The 26,926-nt window shown below is 41.4% G+C and overlaps 1 protein-coding gene across 7 annotated transcripts; it reads left to right on the plus strand.

Annotated features, from left to right (window-relative positions):
• LOC109104608 (butyrophilin subfamily 1 member A1-like) lies at positions 1–24,515 on the plus strand. 7 transcript variants are annotated; one of them, XM_042726906.1, is made up of 12 exons: positions 1–136; positions 222–286; positions 385–438; positions 1,919–2,048; positions 2,206–3,041; positions 3,208–3,570; positions 12,169–12,462; positions 17,605–17,706; positions 17,806–17,826; positions 22,613–22,651; positions 23,195–23,236; positions 23,341–24,515. In XM_042726906.1, exons 5-12 carry the CDS (start codon positions 2,936–2,938, stop codon positions 23,934–23,936), a joined length of 1,563 nt encoding a protein of 520 aa, XP_042582840.1. In that variant the 5' UTR covers positions 1–136; positions 222–286; positions 385–438; positions 1,919–2,048; positions 2,206–2,935; the 3' UTR covers positions 23,937–24,515. The 7 variants fall into 7 exon arrangements, with proteins under 7 accessions (XP_042582840.1, XP_042582841.1, XP_042582846.1 ...); XM_042726907.1 differs by lacking the exon at positions 1,919–2,048; XM_042726905.1 differs by having other exon boundaries at positions 24–286.
• The last annotated feature ends 2,411 nt before the right edge of the window (positions 24,516–26,926 follow it).

The raw sequence follows: 26,926 nt of genomic DNA on the forward strand, positions 1-26,926 counted from the left end.
TCTCCTCGAACACACACACGTATGCATGTTCACATCTCAAATATCATTACACAAAAATCACAGAATAACACCTCATATGAAGCGTTATTCATCTGATGACGTCTGTTAGTTTCGGAAATCGAAAGTAAAACAGCAGGTAAATCGGGAGCACGTTTGGATCACCACTGGTTTTTGTCTATTTTCCCTCATCCTTTATATTTTTCTCCATTATTGTCCTGAAGGCGTATTCCGCTCAAATTCATCTAAACCAGATTAGTGTGGTTTAATGGACGAGTCTTTGTCTCCGGTGAGCTTGTTTTCTCTTTGAATACGACAGTCAGATCGATTATATATCTTATATCTTTTGAAGAATCTCCCTCAGGGTTTGTTTTATGTTTTTCACAGTCATGATGTCGGTTATTATCGCTTTACTGGTGAATCTCTTCATAGAGACCTCTGGTAAGAACACCACAAACACGAATTTCATTCAGCTTTAACGTTTAGACATCCAAATCACACAGACCCAATGTGTTCAGCAAATGTTCACATTTATGGAGTAGTAATTCATATATGTGACCACTTTTTATTGGATGTTATGGCACTGGATCACATAAGTGCCTATGGAAGGTGATTTAAGGTGACACTGACCACAAGGTCATATTCTAGGTCAAGCAGACTGCTACCTCTCTGCAGACCAGTGCACTGTAAAAGCCAGAATGCCAACTGACAGTTTATATGACCGATTTTACTGTTAGTTTTCAGTAGGGCTCAATGACCAGTTGTTCAGAGACATTTAAAGTGAGAATTTTAGCCTGCCTTGTTGATTTTCACCCCTATAGACAGGGCTTGACATTAGGGTTGGGTTTCGATTCATCCAGATTCGATTCAATTTTGATTCACAAGCTCTCCATGCGATTCGATTCTTGGTTCGATTCTCAATTTTCTTTTTTTGTTACATTCAGTGAGTATAGTTTTAATACAAATGCTAAAAGAACAGTAAACATAAATTTACAAATGTTGAATTTATAAAAAAATACAAATTAAGAGCCACGGGCCTGAATTTTAAACTTATTTTTTTTTTTGTATAGGGTCCTTTTTTAAACAATATTAGGGCTATATAAAATGTTCTTCCTATTTTTTCTGTTAATCAGATGAAGGCATAAAACATTAATTTAATTTATCCTAATCAAATGAAAAACCCTTTTATTTTTGGCAAACAAAGTGCTGCACATAGAAGTAGTAGTAGCATTGTTGTTACATTGAGTCTTAAGATTTCTAAATAGTGATATATTTCTGATACAGTTTCTTCACGTGAAACTATGCTTTTATTTTGACGGGTTGCCATGAGGAACTTGCAGCTGCTGTGTATGTGATATGACGGTAGTTTTGTCAGATAATACGGTAAAATCCTAATGAAGTGACTCTCAGAGCAGCTGGGGATGAAATTCGTGTGTTCATATCATCAAAGTTAGACGACAGAGGCTGAAAACACCGCAAGCGTTGTCCGCGCTTTAGTAAGTGTGTAGTAAACAAAACAGTGCGTTGCACCATGCGCCATTCATTCATTCATTCATTGCGGAAATCATGGCACTTTTATATGTGATGTCAAATGCTTCCACAGATTTGTAGTATTACTATAGAATTTTACTCGAGCATTGCAAATCACTCATATAGCTTTGTTCTTGGTTCTTGTCAACAGTATCTAAATAAGAGGGTGACATCGAGTGGAGAAGACTAATGATACGATTCACTTTAATCAGATCTTGTTTTAAATGTTTGCTGAAATAAATACCGGAAAAGATCGATTCACGACTTTTGAGAATCAATATCGAATCAACATCATTTTTAAAAAACGATTAATCAAAAAATCTATTTATTTGCCCAGCCCTTCTTATCATTACCATCTCGGTTACGTATGTAACCTTGATTCCCTGAATAGGGAACGAGATACTGCAATGACGTCATCGCTATGGGAACACCTCCGGTGTGATGAATGTCTGAAGCCCTTATACCATCACGCCAATTCATTGGCCAAATAGCGCTTAGCACCGCCCCTGATGCGTACGTAGGTAAGTTATATCAGTGTGCTGCACGCTATTTCATCAGATTTCCACTTGATGAAGGAAGCGCTATCAAAGGTATGGAATGGCCCGCATCGCAGCATCTTGTTCCCTATTCAGGGAACCAAGGTTACATACGTAATAACCAAGATGTTCCCTCTCATAGGTTCACTTCAATGCTGCGATGACGTCATTGCTATGGGAACGCTATACCATAATGCCTTACATACCTTTAGATAGCTGGAAGACCAAGGAAAGACCTGGGAGCCAGGAGCCATCCTCACATCCAGACTGAAGAACTTGATGAAGGTGCTAGGAGAAGACCATCCTGCCACTGCACAAACATCTTCCATCGAGGGCCCTTTGAGCACGCACCCCTAGAGGCAAAGCCAAGCCACAAGCCTCATAGGCCAGAGAGATCCAATCTGACATTCGCTGTTTGGTGACAGCAGAACCTCTGTTCTTACCACCAAAACACACAAACAACTGGTCAGATCCACGCCACTGAGCTGTGCGGTTGACCTTAGTGCCCTCACTGGGCAGAGACTCAAACTGTCTAACCCCGCATCAGCAGGGGAGAAGGCCTCTAAGACCACATGCTGAAAGCGAAATGGAGTCGAAGCAACCTTAGGAACATAATCAGGCCTAGGTTGCAAAAAGACTTTAACTATCCCTGTGGCAAAGTCCATACACGAAGGGCTGATGGAGAGAGCTTGTAGATCCCTCACTCTCTTAAGGGAGGATAAAGCCCCCAAAAGAACCGTCTTGAGTGTCAACAGCTTCTCTGACACAGACTCCAATGGCTCAAAAGGATGGCCCGTCAGGCCTTCCAAAACAATCGATAAGTCCCAAGAACTCGTGCTGGGTGGAGAGGCCTAAGCCATCTCGAACCCTGCATGAAACCGGAAACCAGGCGACCTGTTCTGTTCGTCAGTGCTGCAAATCCACTGTCTGAGTGGGAAATCTTTAAGCCTTACACGAAATTCTGGATCGATATTACAGGTTCTCATTAAAATTCTCAAAAAAATTTGCTGAACAACACTAAATGTGACCACACCTTAAAAATATTAAATTAATATATAGACAGATCAAAGACTACTGCATAGTGTTTTTAATTCAATGTGTACGTTTAATTGATGCATAGTACATTTAACTCTCTATCTCTCAGTGTCGTTGACTGTAGTGGTTCCTGGTGATCCTATAGTGGCTCATGTGGGATCCACAGTGATTCTGCCCTGCTGGATCTCTCCTGCTGAGAACGCTGAAGCTCTGGAGATACGCTGGTACCGTCACGATCAGTTCAGCAACCCTATTCTCCTCTATAATCATGGGAAGATCCAGGACGTCCAGGAGGAATCACACAGGAACCGAAGCTCTTTGACTCCACGGTCAGATCACTCTGGTGGACTGAAGGATGGAGACGTCTCTCTACGGCTGGAGAAACTCACAATTCAGGATGAAGATTCATTTCACTGTTATGTGAGTGGAGAAAGTGCATATGACAAAGAAGAGGTGGTTCTCAAAATCACAGGTAAGCAAGCATCTACACCTCAATAAAGCAAAAGTTCAACCAAACATTAAATACATCTAAATAACCTTTGTTTCTGTTTGATTGATGAGAAGAAATCTTACTGTCTTATTGGAGGATGATTAAATAATGACAGTGTAGGGTATCAGACCTCAAATCAGACAATTTAAGATTCAATGGTTGAACAACCCAAAGAGCCAAATTCCATAGAAAAGCCCAATGACACACGATGTTCATAAATCAGATCCTGGCACCACGTGTCTGAAGCAAGCCTAACAAACTAGCAGCTTCAAACAGCTTTCAACATTAAACAAAAGAACACTTATTGACAATTCCAACTCAGAAAGGAGATTGTCAAATTTGGGGCAAGTAACCAAGATTAATGGTAAAAGACACAGCATATCATGACCATCACATGAGGAAGATCATTAGTAGAAACTGGTTTGGGTGGTTTCCCCCACCTAGAAGACAAAGACCAGACTGAGATTCCTTAGGAGACCTTTTAACCTCTCTGGTCTTCACAGAACATGTCCTTACATCCACAGAATGGCACAGAAACTGCCTTTCCATGTATACAGTATATGCTTCTAAATGATGCTAAAAGAACTTATAAGCAACTAATAATTTCTATGCATTACTTCCTATTATGAATGTAACCCACACATTCGACTATTATGTTCTAATCACCTATAGAGTTGGGGAACTATGACGCCACTTTGTAGGCGGATCGGTTGTTAGCATGACACTGGTTCCCTCGACAAAAAACCTATAGGCTCTGTGTTCAACCATAGTTCATGAAACTTATACGTTTCCATCAAGATAATCTTCACAAAGTAATGTAACTTTGATGAATTTTGAAGCCCCAGAACATAAAAGCTAAACTTAGGCTATAAATGAACTACAGCACCACGGTCGCTCGACTTCAGCTTGCCACAAATTTTTCAAACTTATTTTTAACGTGTTCAGTGAGAAGGATTCACTCTGTAAATTAATTTTAATCTACACAACATGAACCTTTTCATATAAACTGGAATAAATACAAAACTAGAGCCAAACTAAAACTGAAATGAGACATTAATAATAAATAGTATAGTGAATAAATGAAATAATCATAACTAAAGGACATATGAAAGCACACATTTCTGTACATTTCAAAATAAGGTGCAGTAAAAGTCAATAAATCCTTGATTAATATTAATATTTTAATTAAAAACGTGTCTCCATGTACTATTCAATACAATTCTAGTGCATTTAATCTATAAAATAGTAATTTTTTCAAAAAAAATATTTTAAAATCACTAATGTTTTGTGGCTCAGTGATAGAGCATAGTGTTAGCAGCGCAAAAGGTTGTGGGTTCAATTCCCAGAGAACACACATACTGGGGGAAAAAATGTATAGCCTGAGTGCACTCTAAGTTCGTTTGGATAAAAGCATCTGATAAATGCATAAATGTAAATAAAATAACAGCAGAGTGAGAGAGTTTTTGGATATGGTAAGATTAAACTTATTTTAGTGAATGAAGTACCACATTTCAGCTTTGTTAGGGTGGGTACACAAAATGTTATTTTATCCTTGCTTCTAGGAAATCCTCATATTCAAGGATTCAAGGATTCAAAGTATTTATTGTCATATACCCAGTGAGAAAAACAAGTTTCCCTGAGCAATGAAATTCTTACTTTGCTGTCCACTGTAAGGATGACTGACTCGGTTGAGTATTTGAATCCATTTGCGGAGATGTTTATTGTGGAAAAACCACACACAAGGATAAGGCAGATAATCGTGGTCAAATAACAAGCAAGGTCAATATCACAGCAAGCCGTCCGTACAGCAAACAAATCCAAATCGTAATCCAACAAACAAGGTCAAGAACAGGCAAAGAACATACACGAGGCAATCAATGTGGCAATGAGAAAACGCTTGGTAGAGACAGGGGTTAGCTGGCAATACTTCGCAATCTGTTGTACAACTGAGCTGGATTTAAACAGGAAGCTACAGGAAGTGGAGGAAGAAGAAGAGCACAGTCAGTAATGAGGAGATGGCGCCCTCTGGCGGCTGGATGAATGGATGGTTGATGTTACAGATTCCTCCCCACTAGGAACACCTCCAGGTGTTCTTCGTGGACGTCCCCTTGGTCGAGGTGCTGGACGATCCGGATGTGCATGATGGAAATCCCGGGTCAATGATGGGTCTAATATGTCCTTGGCGGCCACCCAAGATCTTTCTTCTGGGCCGTAGCCCTCCCAGTCCACTAGGTATTGTAGCCTGCCCCCCCGACGTCTGGAATCTATGATATCCTTGACCAGGTAAGCCGGAGCTCCATCAACATCCAGTGGTGGGGGGGGCTCCCTCTCCTCGGAGGCAGGACCGGAAGCAGGATGAGCGGGTTTTAACAGAGATACATGAAATGAAGGAGAAATGCGATAATGAGCTGGGAGCTCTAACCTGTATGTTACTGGATTAATTTGCTTTATTATCCGAAATGGGCCTACATACCGTGGACTGAGCTTCTTGCAGGGTAGCCGTAACCGTAGATCTCGAGTCGATAACCATACCCTCTGACCCGGCTGATAGTTTGGGTGGGGACTTCTCCTACGATCTGCTTGGGTTTTCTGGGCTCTGATTGCCCTCTGTAGCCTCACATGAGCGCTGTCCCAGACTCTTTCGCTTCTTCTGACCCAGTTATCCACTGCCGGAACTTCTGAAGGTTCACCCGACCAAGGGAACATGGGGGGTTGATATCCTAAAACACACTTGAAGGGGGTGAGTCCTGTAGATGAGTGAGTAAGGGAGTTTTCTTGCATATTCTGCCCAGGGTAGGAATTCATTCCAACGTTCCTGTTCTTGACTACAGTAGGATCTAAGATATCGCCCAATTTCTTGGTTTACTCTTTCCACCTGTCCATTTGCTTGAGGGTGATAACCTGATGTTAAACTGACATTTATGTCTAATTGTTTGCAGAAGGCTTGCCATACTCGGGACGTGAATTGTGGGCCTCTGTCAGAAACAATATCCTCTGGTATGCCATAAATTCGAAAAACATGTTGAAATAAAGCTTGTGCTGTCTCCATAGCTGTGGGTAATGCTTTTAGTGGAACCAGACGACAGGACTTAGAAAATCTATCAACAATTACCAGTATGGTGGTGCAGCCGTTAGAGCTGGGTAGATCTGTGATGAAATCCACTGCCAGATGAGACCAGGGCCGCCGAGGGATAGGCAAGGGTTCCAAGAGACCAGCTGGAAGTTTTCGTGGTGTTTTTGACTGTGCACACATGCTGCAAGATTTGACATACAAAGAGACATCCTTTGTTAAATTAGGCCACCAAAATGAATTGCGTACCAGTTCCTCTGTCCGCTGAATGCCAGGATGTCCGGAGCTCAGAGATGTATGAACCCATTGCATGATGCGCTGCCGAAGAGATCCTGGAACGTATTGGCGGTTAGGGGGGCAACCTGATGGTGTGGGTTCTGTTAGTTGTTTTCTTTTAATTTCCTCCATTATATCCCAACGAATAGGTGCCAAAATGACTGATGGGGGTAGAATTGGTCCTTGGCAGCAATAAGTTTCCTCTGACTCATATATTCGTGACAACGCGTCGGCTTTACCATTCTTGCTTCCTGGGCGATACGTTACTGTGAAATGAAATCTTGTGAAGAATAATGACCACCGAGCCTGCCTCGGGTTCAGACGTTTAGCGCTCTTGATATACTCCAAATTTTTGTGATCTGTAATCACCTGAAATGGATGACGTGCTCCCTCCAACCAGTGTCTCCACTCAGACAGTGCTTCCTTGATGGAAAGTAGTTCCTTGTTTCCTACATCATAGTTTTTCTCTGCTGTGGTTAGTTTTCTGGAAAAGAAAGCACATGGAAAAACTTTACCAGGGTTTCCTTGTCTCTGGGATAGAACTGCTCCGATGCCGACGTCAGAAGCATCTACTTCCACTATGAATGGTAGGTCAGGGTTTGGGTGTTTCAGAATTGGAGCAGTGGTAAAGCTTGTCTTCAGGGTATCAAATGTGGTCTGGGCAAGCGTTGTCCATGATAGTTTCCTTGGTTTCCCCTTAAGCAAAGCAGTGAGTGGTGCTGCAATGGTACTGTAGTCTCTGATGAATCTCCTGTAAAAGTTAGCAAATCCTAAGAATCTCTGTATTTCCTTTACCGTAGTGGGACGTGGCCACTCTGTAACTGCCTCAACCTTCCTTGCGTCCATCTCCACTCCATGATGACTGATCTTGTAGCCTAAAAAAAAGTGGTATGTGAGACATGAAATTCACATTTCTCAGTCTTAACATATAAGTGGTTTGCCAGTAATCGAGACAGAACATCTTTCACATGTTGGATATGTTGCTCACGTGTCTTCAAATATATTAGAATGTCATCAATGTAGGCGATAATGTGGTCATTTAGAATGTCCCGAAAGATCTCATTGATAAATGATTGAAACACAGATGGTGAATTGGATAGGCCGTACGGCATTACCAAGTATTCATAGTGCCCCCTGGTGGTGATAAATGCTGTCTTCCATTCATCACCTTCTCTGATCCTGATTAAATTATAGGCACTTCGTAGATCAAGCTTAGTAAAAATCTTGGCTTCCCGTAATTGTTCTAAGGCTGAGGGAACTAATGGGAGTGGGTACCTGTTCTTGATAGTGATGGAGTTTAGACCACGATAATCGATACAGGGGCGTAGGCCACCATCCTTTTTTTCCACAAAAAAAAATCCAGATGCTGCGGGTGATGTGGATGGGCGGATAAAGCCTGACTCCAGAGCTTCTTCAATGTATTGTTCCATGGCCTGCGTTTCTGGTATAGTTAATGGATATACCTTGCTTTTAGGAGGTGCTGTGTTAGGTAATAGGTCTATGGCACAGTCCCAATGGCGGTGTGGAGGTAACGTAGCAGCTTTGGCTTTGCTGAAAACTTCCTGGAATTCAATGTACTCTGGGGGAATCTTAACTGCTTCGTTAGTTATTGGACTTTCAACCCTTGTGGTTAGACATGGAAGTGGTATATGACCTTGTAGACAATGACTGTGGCAATGCGGTGACCATTTGGTAAGTTCTCTGGAACCCCAAGAAATCTGTGGGTCGTGACTGGTGAGCCAGGGATTTCCTAGTATTATTGGATGCTGGGGTGTAGTTGTAACATAAAATGAGAGGGTTTCAGAGTGGAACACACCAATCTTGACTGTAAAAGGGATGGTTTGATGAGTGATACCTTTGCCAATGGGTTGAGTGTTGATGGCGGTGATGTGAATCGGTGGTATGCAAGGGATCACAGGGATGTTGAGTTTAGCCACCAATACATGGTGAATTAGGTTCAGTGCCGATCCTGAGTCAATTAATGCTGAAACACATTGTACGTAACTTGCATAAGTGATGGTCATAACGAGAGTCAAGCACTTGGTGAATAGATTACCTGGAGGTATACTCACTTGAGATGGTGTGGGCTTGTTGGGGCAGTGACGGCATTGATGACCTGGTTGCCCACAGTAAAAACATAGTCTCTGTACACGCCGTCGTTCACGTTCCTCCAATGAGATTTTGGTAAGGCCGATTTGCATGGGTTCAACAGGTTCCAGGCCACTAGCAGTTTGGCAGACATTGAAGTTGTTAGGGGACAGGTGGGATGGTTACGTATCAGATTATCAATACGGATCGTGGTGGTTATAAGTTGCTGTAAGTCCATATCCATGTCCTTAAAAGCAATCTCTGATTGTAATTTGTGGTGAAGACCTCGCTTAAAGATTGGTTTAAGCGCGGCCTCATTCCAGCCACTTTGCGCTGCTATGGTGCGAAAATCTACTGCGTATTCTGCAGCAGTACGATTTCCTTGACACAAATCCAACAACTGCATAGATACATCTCTCCCTCCAGCTGGGTACTGAAAAACCTCAGTAATCTGCTTCGAAAAATAATCGAATGAGGTCCGTATCATATCATCTTGATCCCACACAGCAGATGCCCATTCGAGAGCTTTGCCAGTAAACAGTGACATCATAAATGAACATTTAGTGGTATCACGTAGAAAGGCCTCAGGCTGGTTCTCAAAATAAATGGAACATTGACGAAGAAACCCCTTGCACCTTTCCGCTGTGCCATCAAATTTATCTGGTAAAGAAAATCTTACCGCCTCAGGTCGAGTCGCTGGGAGAGATTGTATGTAGCGGGTGAGATGTTCATTAGTGGCTCGCAGAGATGAAAGTTGAGCTTGGAACTCCGTAATCCTCTCATTTTGATAAGCAAAGGCGGCCTGAAGATGTGAAATCTCCGCTGGATTCTGGTCAGGCGAAGTATTCTGTAGGGATGACTGACTCGGTTGAGTATTTGAATCCATTTGCGGAGATGTTTATTGTGGAGAAAACCACACACAAGGATAAGGCAGATAATCATGGTCAAATAACAAGCAAGGTCAATATCACAGCAAGCCGTCCGTACAGCAAACAAATCCAAATCGTAATCCAACAAACAAGGTCAAGAACAGGCAAGGAACATACACGAGGCAATCAATGTGGCAATGAGAAAGCGCTTGGTAGAGACAGGGGTTAGCTGGCAATACTTCGCAATCTGTTGTACAACTGAGCTGGATTTAAACAGGAAGCTACAGGAAGTGGAGGAAGAAGAAGAGCACAGTCAGTAATGAGGAGATGGCGCCCTCTGGCGGCTGGATGAATGGATGGTTGATGTTACATCTGTTGTGAATGTGAAGACAGTGCAAAACTATACACACACACACACACACACAAAAACTGTACACTACACAAACTATACACACATACAATGTAAGAAACATAATAATAAAAACTATGCTGCAGTAGTAGGAATGTAGAATATGGAAATAGAAGTATAGACTATGTATATCGTAGACTATGTATAATAAAGACTATGTATACCTATATATGCAAGGACAGAGCAGGAATATAGAATGTGAAAAATAGAAATATAGACTATGTATATGATATCTATACAGTATATGCGAATGTAGAGTAATAACTTATGTGCAAAAAACAATAGTGCAGTAACGTGCAAATTGAGTGCAACTACCTGATAACAATAGCAGCAGTAACAGTAACAAATGTGCAAATTGAGATGAGGCTACATGAGTAATATTAACAAATATACAATGGTAGTAATAACAGCAATAACATTACAAATGTTCAATGAGATGAAACAATTTGAACTGATTGTTCTCTGAGATAGATAAGTCCACTAGCTAGCTACCTGTTTGAGAGTCTAATAGCTGAGGGGAAAAAGGAGTTCCTTAATCTGGAAGTCCTGCAATTTACACTCCTATACCTCCGTCCTGAGGGTAAGAGTGTGAACAGTCTGTGTTGGGAGTGGGTGGGGTCTTTAATGATGGATGCAGCTCTTCTGTGGACTCTGCGGTGGTAAATGGCCTGCAGAGAGGGCAGTGGAGTCTTCTAACAGCTTCATGTGGCTGTAAAATTTAAATTTAACGTGGCTTCAAGCACGAGGCATTGTTAAAGTTTCACTTTCACCGTGTCTAAGCCGGTAAATGTGGTGTTTACATGGAATAATCATCATATGAGTTTACCTTACGAGCCCAGATTCTCTGCATCAGTAGGAAATCGATAAAAAGAGCATCTTCCATTCAAAGGATTGTGTTGCATTTCAGGGCAAAACAAAAAAACATTGTCGACCAACAATATAAAATGCGGGAAACAATTAATTGGTTATTCAACAATTAATTGTATTACAAATAATACTACAACTAGAAAATACTGTAAATTGATCAACTGTTTGGTGTGATGACGTTATATGTCTCTGATGGCGCCTGTAGTCCCATTTAGCAACTTTAACCAAAATCCCATTCAAATAACCCATTGACTCTGGGATGATGGAACCGAAGTGCTAAAATGTTAACTCGCGTCAGGGTTTTTGCCTACAAAGTGACTTCATAGTTCCACCACTCTATTGTGTGTGTATTTTGAATAACTATTGAATGGTTTATAAGATTATATTCATGTTGGGTATGTATGAGTTTGAAAATTCATGCTTTAAACGTTTCTATCAATCAATACTTTGCCAAATGTTTCATATTCTTGTTATAGTATTCTTTGTTAAAATTCAGACCATGTGATTGATAAGATAACATTTGATCTATGACTTGGGAGGAGAAACATACAACACCACAAGCAAAGACAATATCTAATTGGTCAAGACACCATTTAGGAGGTGTCCAAAAACCCAGTTTAAATACTCAGGACACCATCAAACTTTGCTTTTTGGGGTTTCTTGTTTCTGTCGATCTTGTTACTGTGCTAATTAATAGTGTTTTTACTATACTTTGGATATTAATATTCACTGCAGAGTTGATGTTATATGGCTCGTTCAGTGAATTGCTGGCTGTCTCAGTGATCAGCCGTAAAACAGTAATTCTGTCCAAATTCCCTTTAAAATCTTAAATGATTCCCTTTGAGCTAAATTGAACTGTTTCTCTTACAACAGAATATACATGTTCGACTGCTTCAAGACCCTGGAGAGACATTTAAAAATCAGAACATCAGTTAAACAATATAGTTCCTGTATGTAGTTTTTGTGTCTGGAGAACATCTGAACATCTTTCTCTCCTCCAGCTTTAGGATCCACTCCTGTCCTTGTTCCAAAGCCTCTTGATGATGGGCGTGTGAACATCAGCTGCAAGTCCAGTGGCTGGTATCCAGAGCCCAGCATCACGTGGACATCAGTTGACGGAAGGGTTCTTCATCCTGGAGGATCATCTCACAATCGTGGAACAGACAAAATGTTGTCTGTCCACAGCTGGACGGCCGTCTCTCGCTCAGATGCTCATCTGGTCTCATGTTCAATATCCCTTAGAACTGGAGAGTTACAAGAAAGTAGGATTGACGTACAGGCCATCATATCTTCAGGTTAGAGAACAAATTCACTTGCCTCATGCCAGGATATTTGTAGTTCTGTTATTGATATGGTTGCAGATGCAGGGCACCCTCGCATGCCTCGGATGAGTGTGTTGAGTGCGTGGCCTGTATGGGGAAATCCCATGCAGAAGCCGTGCTCATTGAGACAAGTTTCTCTCACTGCGAGACTATACTCTCACAGATCCGTTTACAGATCTCTTTTTTTTAACGAGAGCATTCCCACCCCTCATGCTCTCCTGTTGTCTTCCTCCCAAGAGCCTGAAGAAACAAATGGCTGAACAGGCTGGTGCAATTGAGTTCACACCAACCCAGGTCCTGTGTGCCTTACTCACCCCACATCTAGAGGTTTTCCTTGTGCTCCTCTCCTGTGATGATCAGGCCTGGTCTCATTTCGAGGATCCAAGAATGGTTTAGCCTATGAGACCATGTCACTGGTGGCTTCTGATGTGGAGGAGTGGTTGGGCTCTATGGAGGACTCTGCCCCCCTGCCGCCTTAGGATCTGACACCTACTTCCTGCCCAAGCGATCCAGCTCAGCAGCTGCTTTAAATCACCAGAGGGTTCCACCGATGCAGCCCATGAAGCCAGCACAATTATCTGCTTAGCCTTAACCCAAAGCGAGCCTGAGCTCTGACAGTGCCCATATACTGCCTAGTGTTACCTCTACCCCATCCTGGTGTGTCAAGGGTGAAGAGGAGAGGGCTTGGTCCCACTGTGGCCAGACCTCCCACGGATAAGTTTCACGTTTGCCTTCAAACCCACTGTTACATTTCAGACTTTGGAGGTTGTGGACAGTACTTGGATGGATGTGTTTTAAGTTTGCGTTAATTCAATTTGTTACATTTCAGTGCTTTTATAGCAGACAAAATAATAATAAAAAAAAACACCTTTGCAAAGAGAGCACTTCTCAACTTCAAAGCAACATGCGAGTCAACTTACTGACTCAGTGCAGCGATCTGATGCTCAAAACACTTTGGCTATTCGTTAGGGTGAATCAATTCCTCTTGCAGGTTTGCCCAGGGGATTGTTTTTTGTCAGTGGATCTGAAAGATCCCTAATATGAAACCATTCTTGAGTTTTACATTAAAAGTGCTGGCTTACCAATATATTGTCCTTCCATTCAGACTGTCCCTGGCACTGCAGACTTTTGCAAAGTGTGTGGATACAACCCTCTCCCGCTCTGAGACAAATGGAAGTGTGCATCCTGAACCACTTCAATGAATGGCTCATTTTGGCCCAGTTGGAGCACAAGTTACATACTCACAGATCCCTGCTCCTCAGTCATTTGGAATGCCTGGGACCCAAGATCAATTAAGCCAATAGCTCACCGTCTCCCAGCCAGCGAATATCCCTCCTGGGAGCAAAGAGTGCACATGCTGTCCTGTGGTAGTGTGTCTCCAAGAGAAAGGAGATTCTACCCCCAAATGACTAAAATTATCTGGATTGTCTTTGGGAGTGCAGAGGATGACCTGTTTACCTTAGAAGACAACTCTCACGGCCCAGTATTTCTCTCAAAGGACAAGCCTACAAGTGGCTTAGTTTGTGCCTGCATGCCTTTCCCCCAATCGCTCTACTCCCTCAAGTAATCAGATGAGTCAGGGAGGACAGATGCTCAGTTCTTCTAGTGCCCTCATTCTGGCGGAACAAGTTGTGGTTCTGTGAGATGGCATATCTACAGTCAGCACCCCCCTTGGCAATTCCCCGGAGAAAGGAACTCATTTCCCAGGCGAAGGGAATGTTTACCGACCCAGAATATCCACTGGCTAGTCTTTGCAGCAGCCAGGTTTTATAACTTGGTATCCTGCCCTTCAGACATGGGTCTTCTCCATCTAAACAGCCTGGTTTTCAGGTCTTGTGGCCTGAGCCTCTTGGTCTTGGTCAAGTTTTGCTTCACTCTAATTTTACCCCATGCTACCTATTAGAGCCCTCAACTTTGAGTATCCTAATCTGGGGCTCATAGGACAGTTTCCATTCTGCACATTTAACATGTGGCTATTGCATTGCACTGCATTACATTCAGAGCTGGCTTATATAGACTGGTGGCCCATTCTGTTTTGGTAGGATGAAATTTGACTGTGCAGTGCACAAGATACGATTCAGTCAGCTAGACTGAATTGTAAAAAAAAAATAGATTTTATAAAATAGCTTTTTTGGAGGAACAGATGTTTACCCATTGCATCAGTTTTAGCTGATTGTTCCAGTTATCTCAGGGAACCAAGGATACATTAGTAACCAAGATGTTATCACATACAAAGTGATCAAGGTTGCTTGAACTTCAGCCCTATGATAGTTTCCAACATGCAAGTGTTTTTTTTTTTTTTTTAGTGACCTTAACTTGTGGTTTCTTTAATTTCCTTTTTTTTGTGTGTGTATATAATTAGTTATAAAATTTATATTTTATAATAAATCAATATACTTTTTTAATAGTTCTTTTTCCTAGTTCTATTTGTTCCTGACAGTTTTTTTTTTACATCATCAGTCCCTCTTATTTTTCAACCCCATCGTAAAGAGATGTTTCACCATATAATCAAATAATTATATTTCTTTTGGATGAACTTGTTTCAAATGCAAAATGGGTTCTAAATGGTATTTTTATGTCAACCTCATTTTTTAAAAACTATTTTTCTAGTGCCCCTCAAGCTACATTTCACATACACATACGAAACTCTGTGAACACATGTAACAGACCAATACCTACAAAAAAGTCTTCTGGTTCAAAATATGAAACCCAACAGGAAGTTATTTTGAATTTCCTGTATGATTTTTGGGCAGTTTTTGTCATTTTCCGGCCTCGTACTTTAACAAACTCCTCCTACAGTTTTAATCGAATCATCTTCAAATTAGCTGAGTGTAATCATAAGGCCTTTGCAATTCTAAAAGTTTTTGTTTAAGGGCGTGTCCCTGCGGCCTGACAAACTTTGATGTTTTGCCATGAAACAGGAAGTTGCTGTAAGTCAGGCAAGCAATGTCCGATCTGCCCCAAACTTCACACGTTTTATAAAAGTCCTGGCCTGAACACATCTTCTTCTTCTTCTTCTTCTTCTCTCTTAGTTAATGGCGGATTGCAACAACTTTTAGGCGCATACCGCCACCTACTGTACAAGAGTGTGTAACATCATGTCATTTTAAGTGTACTCTGCTTATATTCTGCTTATTAACCCTGTATCATTAAGGAATTTAAATAATGCTTTCCTGGTTATCCTTATCTCCCCTCCCTCTCCTTCTGTTCCTAGTATCCCTATCAGACTCCACTCCCGCCCTGCCTCCTGAACCCTATCTTGAAACACCCATCTTTCCACCTCATATATTATACAGTCTAATAAGACATGCTCAGCATTTTCTTTAACTCCACAGTTAGTACAATTCTTATTATTCCTTTTCCTCATTAAAAACAAGGTGCTATTCAGTCCTGTGTGATCCACTCTTAGTCTTGTTATTAAAATTTCTTCCCGCCTATTCCTTTCTCTATAATTTTTTAATGCTAACAGACTTTTGTATTTTATAGTATACCCTTCCTTTCTTGTCTTCCTCCCACCATTTCTGCCATATTTCAATACCGTTCTTCTTAACTGCTTTTCCCTCACATTTTCCAAGTGGTATTGGAACTGATATTTCTTTTTGCAATACCTCTTTTGCTAATTTATCTGCACTTTCATTCCCTTTCACTCCCTCATGTGTTATGTGTGTTTTCCATGTATATTTACTATCAGACCATAAACCCAGGTACTTATATTCATTTACTTTCTCCATTGGCTGCTGATATAATGTTAGCTTTTCAACATGACACTGACATTTTTTGTGAACATCATGTAACAGGATTTGTTTGTTGATATCTTAAACTCCCACTCATATGACAATTTTTCTGCTTTCCCTATGCCACATTCCTTCCTCTCATTCATATGGCCCCATCATCCACATATAACGCTGATTTGATGTATTCACCTAAATCTGAAAACATGTCATTTATCATAATGTTGAATAATATTGGACTGATTACGCTCCCCTAAGGAATACCATTGTTTACATAAAACTCCATGGAAACCTCTGATCCAACTTTCAGTCTAATTCTCCTGTTTGTTAAAAAAGTCCATTATCCAATTATACATCCTTCTACCAAAACCCATTCTACTTAGTTTAAAAAGCAATCCATCCCTCCACATATGCTTTCTCTATGTCAAAATATACTATTGTCACAAGCTCTTTCATTTTTAATGCCTTCTCCACCTCCTGTCCTTTTCAAAATCCACTTTGTATGTTAGTTAGTAATCCTCTCTGTTCTAGTACATGCAATATCCTACGAACTATTATCCTCTCCATCCCTTTGCATAAACGGGATGTTAGGGCTATGGGCCTATAATTACCTGGATTGGTTGGGTCTTTACCAGGTTTGTTAAATGGTAGAATGACTAGACTTTTCCATCAACTCGGTATCATTCCATCCTTCCAAATTTTATTGAAGAGTATTGACACTAACTTAAATGATTCTATTGGCAACCGTCGAAACATGACATAACATAATTGATCTTGACCCAGACTTGAATATCCAGTGCCTAGCAAAGCTATGTTGAGTGCAGACATTGTAAAATCCACATCTAATGTTTATTCTCTCTGAGTGCAATATCTTTAGCTGCTTATGCATATCCATAAGGTGGTCACCACTATACACTGACAAAAATGTCTTACTCAACACCTCTGCCTTTTCTTTGTCAGACCTGAACACATCTAGCAACATCATGTTTAAAAATGTTATGTAGTCATGGGAACATGATGGAATAATGATTGTTAAATATGGATGATTTGATGATGGATGCTTTCTATAAACACCTAGCTAATTTTGTAATTTTATTTTGCTGTAACTCAAGCATGCAATGTCAAATCTGCCCCAAACTTAACATCATGCCAACATTCAGTTATAATCATGGCACCACCAGCAGGAAGTTTGGCACATATAAATGACTTGGATATATTCTCCTATATTTACCACTTTAAATGTATATTGCCCATCGTTCGCTGTTTTCCTAAAGCCACCGGGTGGCGGTGAGCCCGGGTGCGAGGGCACTTTCATTGCTGCTTGCAGCTTTAATTGATTTATATATTTTGAAAGTGTTTAAATTCATCTGGTTTTGATTCTCAGACTCATCAGGTCCATGGAAGGCTCTTTTCTTCACCTTTCTCATCTGTGCTCTTCTGGGTTTGGTTGGGTTGATTCTCTACAAATACAGAGACAAACTAACAGGTACAATTTGGCAGAAAGATTTATAATCAAAATATCCAGTCTTCAGTTTTAATGTATCCAAAATCTCATCATCTCATGATATTTTAATCTGTTTTGCAGGGAAGAAACCAGCAGGTCCAAGTAAGTAACATGAACTTATTTTTTCATCAAAGCATAGTCATTAATCACATGAAGCCTTTCAGGCACAGTGTTACTGAGAGAAAACAACTCTTATTCTGAGATCATATTTCGCTTTTGTTTGTTTCAAGTCAAGTCAAGTTAAGTCTGCTTTATTGTCAATTCTTCCACATGTACAGTACATACATACAGAGAATTGAAATTGCGTTACTCTCAGACCCATGGTGCATACAGATAACACTATCAGTAGAGCCTAAAAATCTAGATAGATACAGATCAAATATAAAATATAAAATAAATTTATACAAATAAGGGCATGTAAAAATAAATAAATAAATAAAGTTAAATAAAGCAGCGCAAGGCACATGGCAGATAGAGTGCAAACCAGTGAGGTGAACAAACAGTGCAGATAAAAAGATTGTAGTGCAAAAAAGCTCATTCAGTCTGATTAAAGTGACAAAGGGCTCAAGAGCAGTTATTTTATTTAAACTGACTGATGAGGTGGTAGAATGACGTCAGTTCCATGGTGAATGAGGTAGTGAGCAGACCAATGCTGCACAAAGTGACTGGTGCATGTCATCATATATGTTAGTGGGGGGGGGGGGGGGGGGATTGGAAGGACCTGGGGATGTGGATCTGGGGGGGGGGTCATAATTCAGTGGTGCCTGAGGCAGAAGAGGGAAGGGGGGTTAAGTTCGGGAGGGAGTTCAGCTTCCTGACAAAAAACCAGCCTGATGAATGAAGCTGTCCTTCAGTCTGCTGGTCCTGGCCTGGAGACTCCGCAGTCTTCTCCCTGATGGCAGCAGACTGAAGAAGCTGTGTGACGGGTGAGTGGGATCACCTGCGATGCAGAGGGCTATACGGGTGAGATGGGTTCTGTAAATGTTCTGGAGGGAGGGGAGAGAAACACCAATGATCTTCTCAGCTGCTCTCACTATGCGTTAAAGGGTCTTCCGGCAGGACGCGTTGCAGGCGCCATACCACACAGTGATGCAGCTGGTCAGAATGCTCTCGATGGTGCCTCTGTAGAAGGTGCACATGATGGGGGGTGGGGCTCTGGCTCTCCTCAGTTTGCGGAGGAAGTAGAGACGCTGCTGTGATTTCTTGACCAGTGCTGCAGTGTTGTCGGTCCAGGAGAGGTCCTCTGTGATGTGCACACTAGGAACTTGGTGCTGCTTACTCTCTCCACAGTCGCACCATTGATGGTCAGAGGAGTATGTTGAGTTTTCACTCTCCTGAAGTCAACAACAATCTCCTTCGTCTTCTCCACGTTCAGAGAGAGATTGTTGTCACTGCACCACCCGGCCAGGCGGCTCACCTCGCTCCTGTAGTTTGTGTCATCTCTGTTACTAATGAGACCCACCACAGTCGAGTCATCCCCAAACTTAATAAAGAGGTTGGAGTTGTGTGACGGTGTGCAGTCGTGGGTCAGCGGAGTGAAGAGGAGGGGGCTCAGCACACATCCTTGTGGGGGGCCCCAGTGTTCAGTGTGATGGTGCTGGATGTTTTGCTGCCGACACGTACTGCCTGAGGTCTTCCAGTCAGAAAGTCCAACAGCCAGTTGCACAGCGAAGTGTTGAGTCCCAGCTGGACCAGTTTGTAAATGAGCTGTTGAGGTATGATTGTGTTGAATGCTGAACTGAAGTCTATGAACAGCATTCTGACATATGAGTCCTTTTTGTCTAGATGTGTGAGTGCTGAGTGGGTGGTAGTTGCGATGGCGTCATCAGTCGAGCGGTTGGACCAATATGCAAACTGGAAGGGGTCCAGGGAGGGGGCTTGTAGTCCATAATGGTCTGTATCCCCTGCCATAGGCTCAGAGTGTCTCTGTTGTCGCTGAATTGATGGGCTATCCTCCTGGAGTACTGTCTCTTAGCCTGTCTGATGCCGCGGGATAGGTTGGCCCTGGCTGTTCTCAGGCCCACCTCATCTCCAGCTCTGAAGGCAGCGTTCCGCGTCTTCAGGAGTCTCTAGACCTCCCCTGTCATCCACGGCTTCTGGTTGGCCTGGACAGTGATGGTTTTTGTGACTGTTACATCATCAATACACTTGTTGATGTAGGCAGTGACAGTCTCTGAGTACTCCTGGAGGTCAGTGGTGTTATTGTAAGTGGCAGCCTGCTTAAACATATTCCAGTCCGTTGTATCAAAGCAGTCTTGAAGAGCCTCTGACGATCCTTCCGGCAACACTTGAATCTGTTTTTGAACTGGTTTGGCGACTTTAACGAGCGGTCTGTATGCAGGCATTAGCATGACAGTGATGTGGTCTGAGGCACCGAGGTGGGGGAGGGGGAGGGCTTTGTAAGCTCCTCTCTGTGTGGTGTAAACAAAGTCTAAAATATTATTACCTCGTGTTGGAAAGTTAATGTGTTGGTGTGTTTTTTCATTAAAGGTATGCTGCAGAATGAGAATCAATAAATAGTTTTGAGGTAAATTATGTTTTGTACATAACCCATTGTGCATATTGATATAATAAGGTAGTTAAACACAGAATTCACAGTGCATAACAGGGTAACAACTCTCTCTTATAAAGGGTTTATGTGAAGATTGTTTTAAGTTCACTTGAATTAGAAGTTTTTTTAGAAGTCTAATAAGTGTTAAAATTGATAGCTCTGGATTATACTGTAATGTTGAATGGCTATAGTCGATGGTTAAATATTAGGGGAAAAAAAATTGTTTGATATATATATCGGCTATATATTTAACGGTTATACTTGCCTTCAGTCATAAAAAAGATGCCATTAAACAAATATTTAAAATATTCTTTATGTTGTTTCTACATTAATTTGAAGATTGGATGTGAAATTATTGCAATAAAACAGTATATGTGGTCCGTGTATGTAGCATTCATTCGTCTTTTGATTTAATATTGAAAACAGAAACATCTCTCTCATCAAACAACCATGGACAGGGTTTACTTCTGTATAGGCATAGTTTCTCAATGGCAAGTAGGTGCTTAATGCAGAAATATGTATGTACCTCAGATCTGCAGCCACATTACCCTTTTAGTCTAATTCTTTGGTGCTCTGCACTTTTTATTTAGCTGTCCAGTTATCAAAATCTGTGTGGCAAAGCTGCGTGACGCACTGGACAACACGGGGCGAATGCATTTACATTATAGGGAAGCGCAGACCAGTATTGATTTTAGTGTGAATACTGCATACATATACATACATACATTTAATATACAAATATGAAATGTTGGGAAAAATGCAAAGATAAGGTACTATGAAAGTAAACTGCGAGTAGGTGAAAGTAAGTGACTATCTTAACTTATCTTATTAAAGAGTCATTGAAGCATGCCTTCAAACGATTCGTTCAGACGCTGATTCATTCAAGAATGAAGAAAGTACCTGTCCTTATGAATGGACCACTGAATCATTGACTCAAATGAACAAAACACGTCTGTGTGCTGCTCAGACATGCACAACTGTTCTGCTGTGATGTTTGTTTGGAACTATTTTCATTAACCAAATGGAGTTGACTAAAATGTAAAGTAAAGTTATGTGTGCTTTTTTGTCATTTATTACACATGTACAGTACATACATACAGAGAATCGAAATTGCGTTACTCTCAGACTCCCGGTGCATACAGATAACACTAACAGTAGAGCCTAAAAATCTAGATCAAATATAAAATATAAGATAAAACTATACAATAAGGGAATGATAAAAAAAAAAGACCTGTGAGCTTTGTTTGGAACTATTTTCATTAACCAAATGGCAAATATGGAACTAAAATGTATATTAACTTCTCATTTAACCAAATTTAACTCAAATTTGCAATCGTGGTTTTCAGAGAACTTCACTCTCTTGGTCGTGTCATGGTGCTTAACTAGGCTGTATGTTAGAAATATGAAAACTAAATTACATTTTATGTTTCTTCTGTCTGCAGTTGTGTTCGTTTGTTTTGATTTCTCCGAGATTCTCTCACAGACTGCGTGAGCCTCAACTGGCGCGATCCTGTTGTTACTGATGATTATCCATTATCAATCCCCATTTACACCGAATGTAATCTGAACCATTCTCGCCGAAATTCTGGTGCAATTATATGTTTTAATCAGATTAGTTGTCCGGAAGGGCAAGTTAGATTCTCTTCTTTCACTAGCCCCTTCAAAAAAAGCATTAATGTTGAGCTCTGTTACTGTTTATAATATTCAGCCCCCAGAGTGTCTGTGTTACCCACCACTGCTGAAATCCACCCGCATCTGCCGAGTGTTAATGTCAAGCCCTGAGTACAGATATATTTATTTTAAAAATGTTTTTAAACAATATAGATAATTAATTTGTGGTAATGTAACTGTTCTGCACATTCATGAATGCAGATTTGTATCTCAGGCCAGAAATCCACATGAACTATGCATGGATACACTCTTCAAAATAAAGGTGCTTCAGATGCCATAGAAGAACCTTTATGTCTGCAGATTTGTATCTCAGTTTATGTTTCACAAAAGCTTCTTTGTGGTGAAAGAAGGTTCTTCAGATTATAAAAAGGTAAGAAAGAGATGGTTCTTTAAAGAACCTTTGACTGAATGGTTCTCTGTGGAATCAAAAATGGTTCTTCTGTTGCATCGCTGTGAAGAACCTTTTAAGCCCCTTTATTTTAGTGTTGCCACCCCTTGCCACCCTGTAAATAATTTCCTAGATCCGTCCCTGCTGGAAAGATGAAATTGCTGTTTCACATATTCACTGAAAAGTGACACCCCTTGCCACCCTGTAAATAATTATTTGGAGTATTTGTGAAGCAGACTGATAATTAACCTTTCCAATGATATTTTCTGTCATTTTAGATTGTGAGGAAGGGACTATGGATGAACTGGGAAACAAAGGTATTTGGAGAAGAAGTTCTTACAACTGTGATTGCTGTCTTGCATGTCATGTGCGGGGCTCCGTACTGAAGTGAACCAGTAATTGTTACTATCCACAAACACAAATAAAAATGAATTAGCATTGTCGCCTGGTTCACTTTTATATCACAATGCAGTGAGGTCCAGAAGTCTGAGAGCACCAGTGAACATTATTCTGTTTTGTATTATTATTATTATTATTATTATTATTATTATTATTATTATTATTATTATTGCTGTTTTTGTTTGTTTGTTTGTTTGTTTCATTTCTAAATTGTTTATTTCCAATTACAGATTTTTTTTGCATCCCAGATTTTCAATTTGGATTCAGATTTTTGGGACCTCACAGTTTAATTTACATACTATTACAAACACCATTTCTTATAAATGTCTACTAGAACAGAATGTGAATCAAATGCACAACCCTCCTTAAGTGAAATTATTGCATGAAGAAGTTATGCTCATTCTATGTCCCTAATTACAACTGAACTTGTCTTTCTCAAAAATGGTTTGTTTTCATTTTAGTTGTGGAAGATGTGAATATAGAAGAACTGAGGCAACATGCAGGTTCGGCTCATTTATATAAGTTACTTATGCATCTATGTGTAAACATCAACACACATAATTCTTAATGATTGTTTCAAATGTTTTTTGTTTGTTTGTTTCCACAGTTGAGATCACTATTGACCGTGAGCGTTTACATCAAGATCTGAAGGTTTCTAAGGACTGTAAAATCGTGAGGGACAGTGCTGATTATAATCACACTGGAGAGGAATTTCCAATTCAATTATGTGCATTTGGAGCTCAAAGATTCACCTCTGGTCGTCACTATTGGGAGGTAGAGCTGGTACGTTCCCCTAATCCTCCCAAAAACTACTGGATAATTGGTGTGATGAAAGAGGGAAGTGTTGCTTCAAGAGACAGATCTGCTTTAACGCCATCAAGCGGTTTCTGGTTCCTGTGTTCAGACGGTCCTAATGGCTTTCACACCAGCACTGATCAATCAGTTAAACTCTCTCTGACACCGAGACCAGAGCGACTGGGAGTTCTGTTAGATTATGATGACGGTCAGCTGTCGTTTTACAACATCACAGAGAGAAAACATCTCCTGACCATCAGCTGCAGATTCTCTGGATCAGTCGTTCCTCTGTTCAATCCTGGAGCTGGTGATCAGAGTCCGATTACCATTCTGGATTGTCCAAAACCTGAAGAACCAGCTGTAGAGTCCAGTCAGCCTTTACTGAGTAATAACAGCTCAGACACCTGACTGACCGGTGCAGTGTTTAATCAGAAGGAATCATTTCAACGCCCTGCATGAGCAAAGCATGGTTACACATAAGAATTTATCAGAGAGGAGACGAAACCAAGAGGACTGAAAGAGAAGAGAAACACCATAAAAGGCAGAGACAAATGGCTGAGAATACTACGATTTATATTCAGTGTAAAATGACACTAATAGAATAGAGTTCTATTAAATTGAACAAATTCTACTGAATGAAGAAAATACTGAGTCACACTGATCCTTCATTTTCTCTTCAGTTCCCTGATCTGATCAGCTGAGATCTCAAAGACTTTAGTTTCTACTCTAACCTGTGTACTAATCCATCACTAAACTTGGAGATGTTGGCAGCTTTAATGAACCATTTCCTGTGATGGTCCTCATTAGTAAGTCACTTTGGGCGAAAAAGAGACTCTGCTAAATGAATAAATGTAAAAGCAAATGCTTAGCCTGAAGGTACAAAACAAACAGGGCTAAAAGTCCCAAAACTGTTAGCTGTATTTCTTATTACTCTTATTAGTATTTTGATGGAGCAACATAATGTTCGATTAAAAATGTGTAAATGTGCTTCAGCCAAATGCTTTCGGTATTTTAATGGATGATTGTTGTATTTTAGTTCTTAAGTTTAATTTATAAATTATTGTAACTGATATTTATTTGCACATTGATTGATGTTTCTGTGTTGATTTAATAAAAGACCCAGTGACCTGAAAAGCAAAGTCTGATACAGAGTTCTGGAGCTGATTCCACAAAACAAGATGCTCAAAGTAAATTAAATGAGAGAGATACACATGGAGACAACAAAAGAACTGAACCAACTCCAGGCAGCCAAATCTATTAAAACATCATAAACCTGTCTTTTTGGGGCAACAACCAGACATGGGTGTCATAGACTAATAAAATATGTTTAATGGGACTTCATTTGTATTTAACCTGAAGTGATTACGATTAAATAAAAATAGAGCCCTGCACGGGCCTTAAATCTAGGCCCGAGCCCGGCCCTGGCCCGAGACGCTCAGGCCCTAGCCCGACCCGTGTCCGACAGCTCATCAGAATTATGTGCCTGAGTCCGACACGAGCCCGTGTATTTATTTATTTATTTATTTATTTTATTACACAGCGGAAGCCTGCCCAATATAAAATATAAGATAAAAACTTCAATAAGGAATGTAAAAAAAGACATAGAAAAAATCACACAGACAGTGGCAAACCAGTTGCAATAAGTGCATAAAAAAAAATAGCTTATTTTGATTTAAAGTAAAGTGACAAAAGGCTCCTCAGAAGTTATTTTATTACTGTGAGGACTGATGGGAGGTAGAATGATGTCCAATCCATGGTGAATAAGTGAGCAACTCATTGCACAAAGTGGACGTGTGCATGACCTTCGTATGTTGCAGGGAGGGGGGGAGGTTCAGAGCAGTGGGCTCGCGGGGGGTTCTGGTAGGTGGGGGACAGTCAAAGTTCGCAAACGGAGTGGATGAAAAGTTGCTGCTCGACTGGTACTGGCATGGAGAACTTCCAGCCTGGCCAACACAAAGCGTTGCGAAGCCTGTTGAGATACAGTCAAATGAGACAGATTACTTCCTGGACAGCATGTGCCTGGAACGACACAATGTTTTCACTCTGATGGTTGCAGGAGTCTTCTGAAGACCTGGTCAGCATCACACGAGGTAACTGGTTGAATGCAGGTGAGTGGTTCACAGGTGACAATGTGGCTCTCTGGCTCCAGGAGGAGGAATAAGTCTGGTGGGCAGACTCGAGAGACACCAGTGCTTTTCCATGTCAGGCGGATGGCTGCAGGAAACTTGTTGCTGATCCCCTACCACAACAGGATGGTCATTTGCTGCATGATGGTTGATGGCTATCTCCTGGAGTTAAGTCTGGTAGGCCTCTTGACGGGAGAGGGTTTGGCACTGGCTACAAAGTCAGCCAGTCAATGATGAAAAGCCACACTTTATGGTTCGTTGTGACGGTGTCACAGTCTCAACACACTGAGTGGTCAGAGGAACCTGCTCTCCTCAGACATCTCCTGGGGTCAGGGCATCAGTCTTCTCAGTGGCAGGAGCTGGAACAACGGCCTGTGCCTCACCCGCTCATAAGTCTCACCCGCCTGTTGCCAGAGGGTTGAGGCCCACAGGTTTGTAAATGGAGGCGACGTTGATGGATGGTGTGTTGCAAGTCCTCGATCCTCTGGCAGTCTGTCTCTTCCTCTGATGGTGAGGGAGAGGTTGCCTGGCTGTCAGGGCACACCACGGCTCCAGGTCTTCCAGTCTTCCACTCACTTCCCCTGTCAGTTCACAGCCGGTTGGCCACCGGAACATGCAAAGTTTGGAATGTTACATCCACAATAAACCTCTGATGTTGGGGAGTCCACAGTCTCAGAGACTTGAGGTCGAGTGCACTGTATTAAGTAGCCAGGCGAAACACTTCGCATGTAGTTTGTATCAGCTAGTGGTAAGAGCCTCAACGATCTTGGCCACACGTCGTGAGTCTGAACTGGATGAGCGGAGGATGGCATCTGCGGGTCGTATGAATGGTGTGCATCGACAGTGAGGTCTGCAGCACTGTGAGTGGGGAGGAGGGAGGGCTTTGGCTCCGCACATCCTTGGGTGGGCGAGACGTTCTTGATGGTGTTGACTGTGTGTTCGAACACACTTCTTTCAGCAGATGGTTGAAATCTTCCAGAACCGAAGCGAGGAAGTGCAACAGGGCCTGGTGCACCAGCGAAGTGTCTCGCTCATGATGGTCTGGTACAGTTCATCCATGACGGGCCTGGTTGATGGTGAGTTGTGTGAATGCATGTGAAGTCTCATGAAAAGCATTCTGACAGTAATTCGTTTGGCCTCTAGAAGGTGCAGTTCGCTCATAAAAAAACTCAGCAGAGAGCAGGTGTTTGCAGATCACAGGCACGCGGCAACACGCGTCATGCATGTAAACACAATGAGGTCCGCAGACGCGGCAGGCCTTTTCCTCCGGAC

The sequence above is a fragment of the Cyprinus carpio genome, chromosome B7 (assembly GCF_018340385.1).
Source record: "Cyprinus carpio isolate SPL01 chromosome B7, ASM1834038v1, whole genome shotgun sequence".
NCBI classification, from domain to species: Eukaryota; Metazoa; Chordata; class Actinopteri; order Cypriniformes; family Cyprinidae; genus Cyprinus; species Cyprinus carpio.

Bases quoted from the DNA above. Each gene is read 5' to 3' on its own strand.
- LOC109104608 (XM_042726906.1), top strand. From the start codon at position 2,936: ATGAAACCGGAAACCAGGCGACCTGTTCTGTTCGTCAGTGCTGCAAAT. The intron at 17,827-22,612 runs GTAAGTAACATG...CTGTCATTTTAG, and splicing joins GAAGAAACCAGCAGGTCCAA to ATTGTGAGGAAGGGACTATG. The intron at 22,652-23,194 runs GTATTTGGAGAA...TTTTCATTTTAG, and splicing joins GGATGAACTGGGAAACAAAG to TTGTGGAAGATGTGAATATA.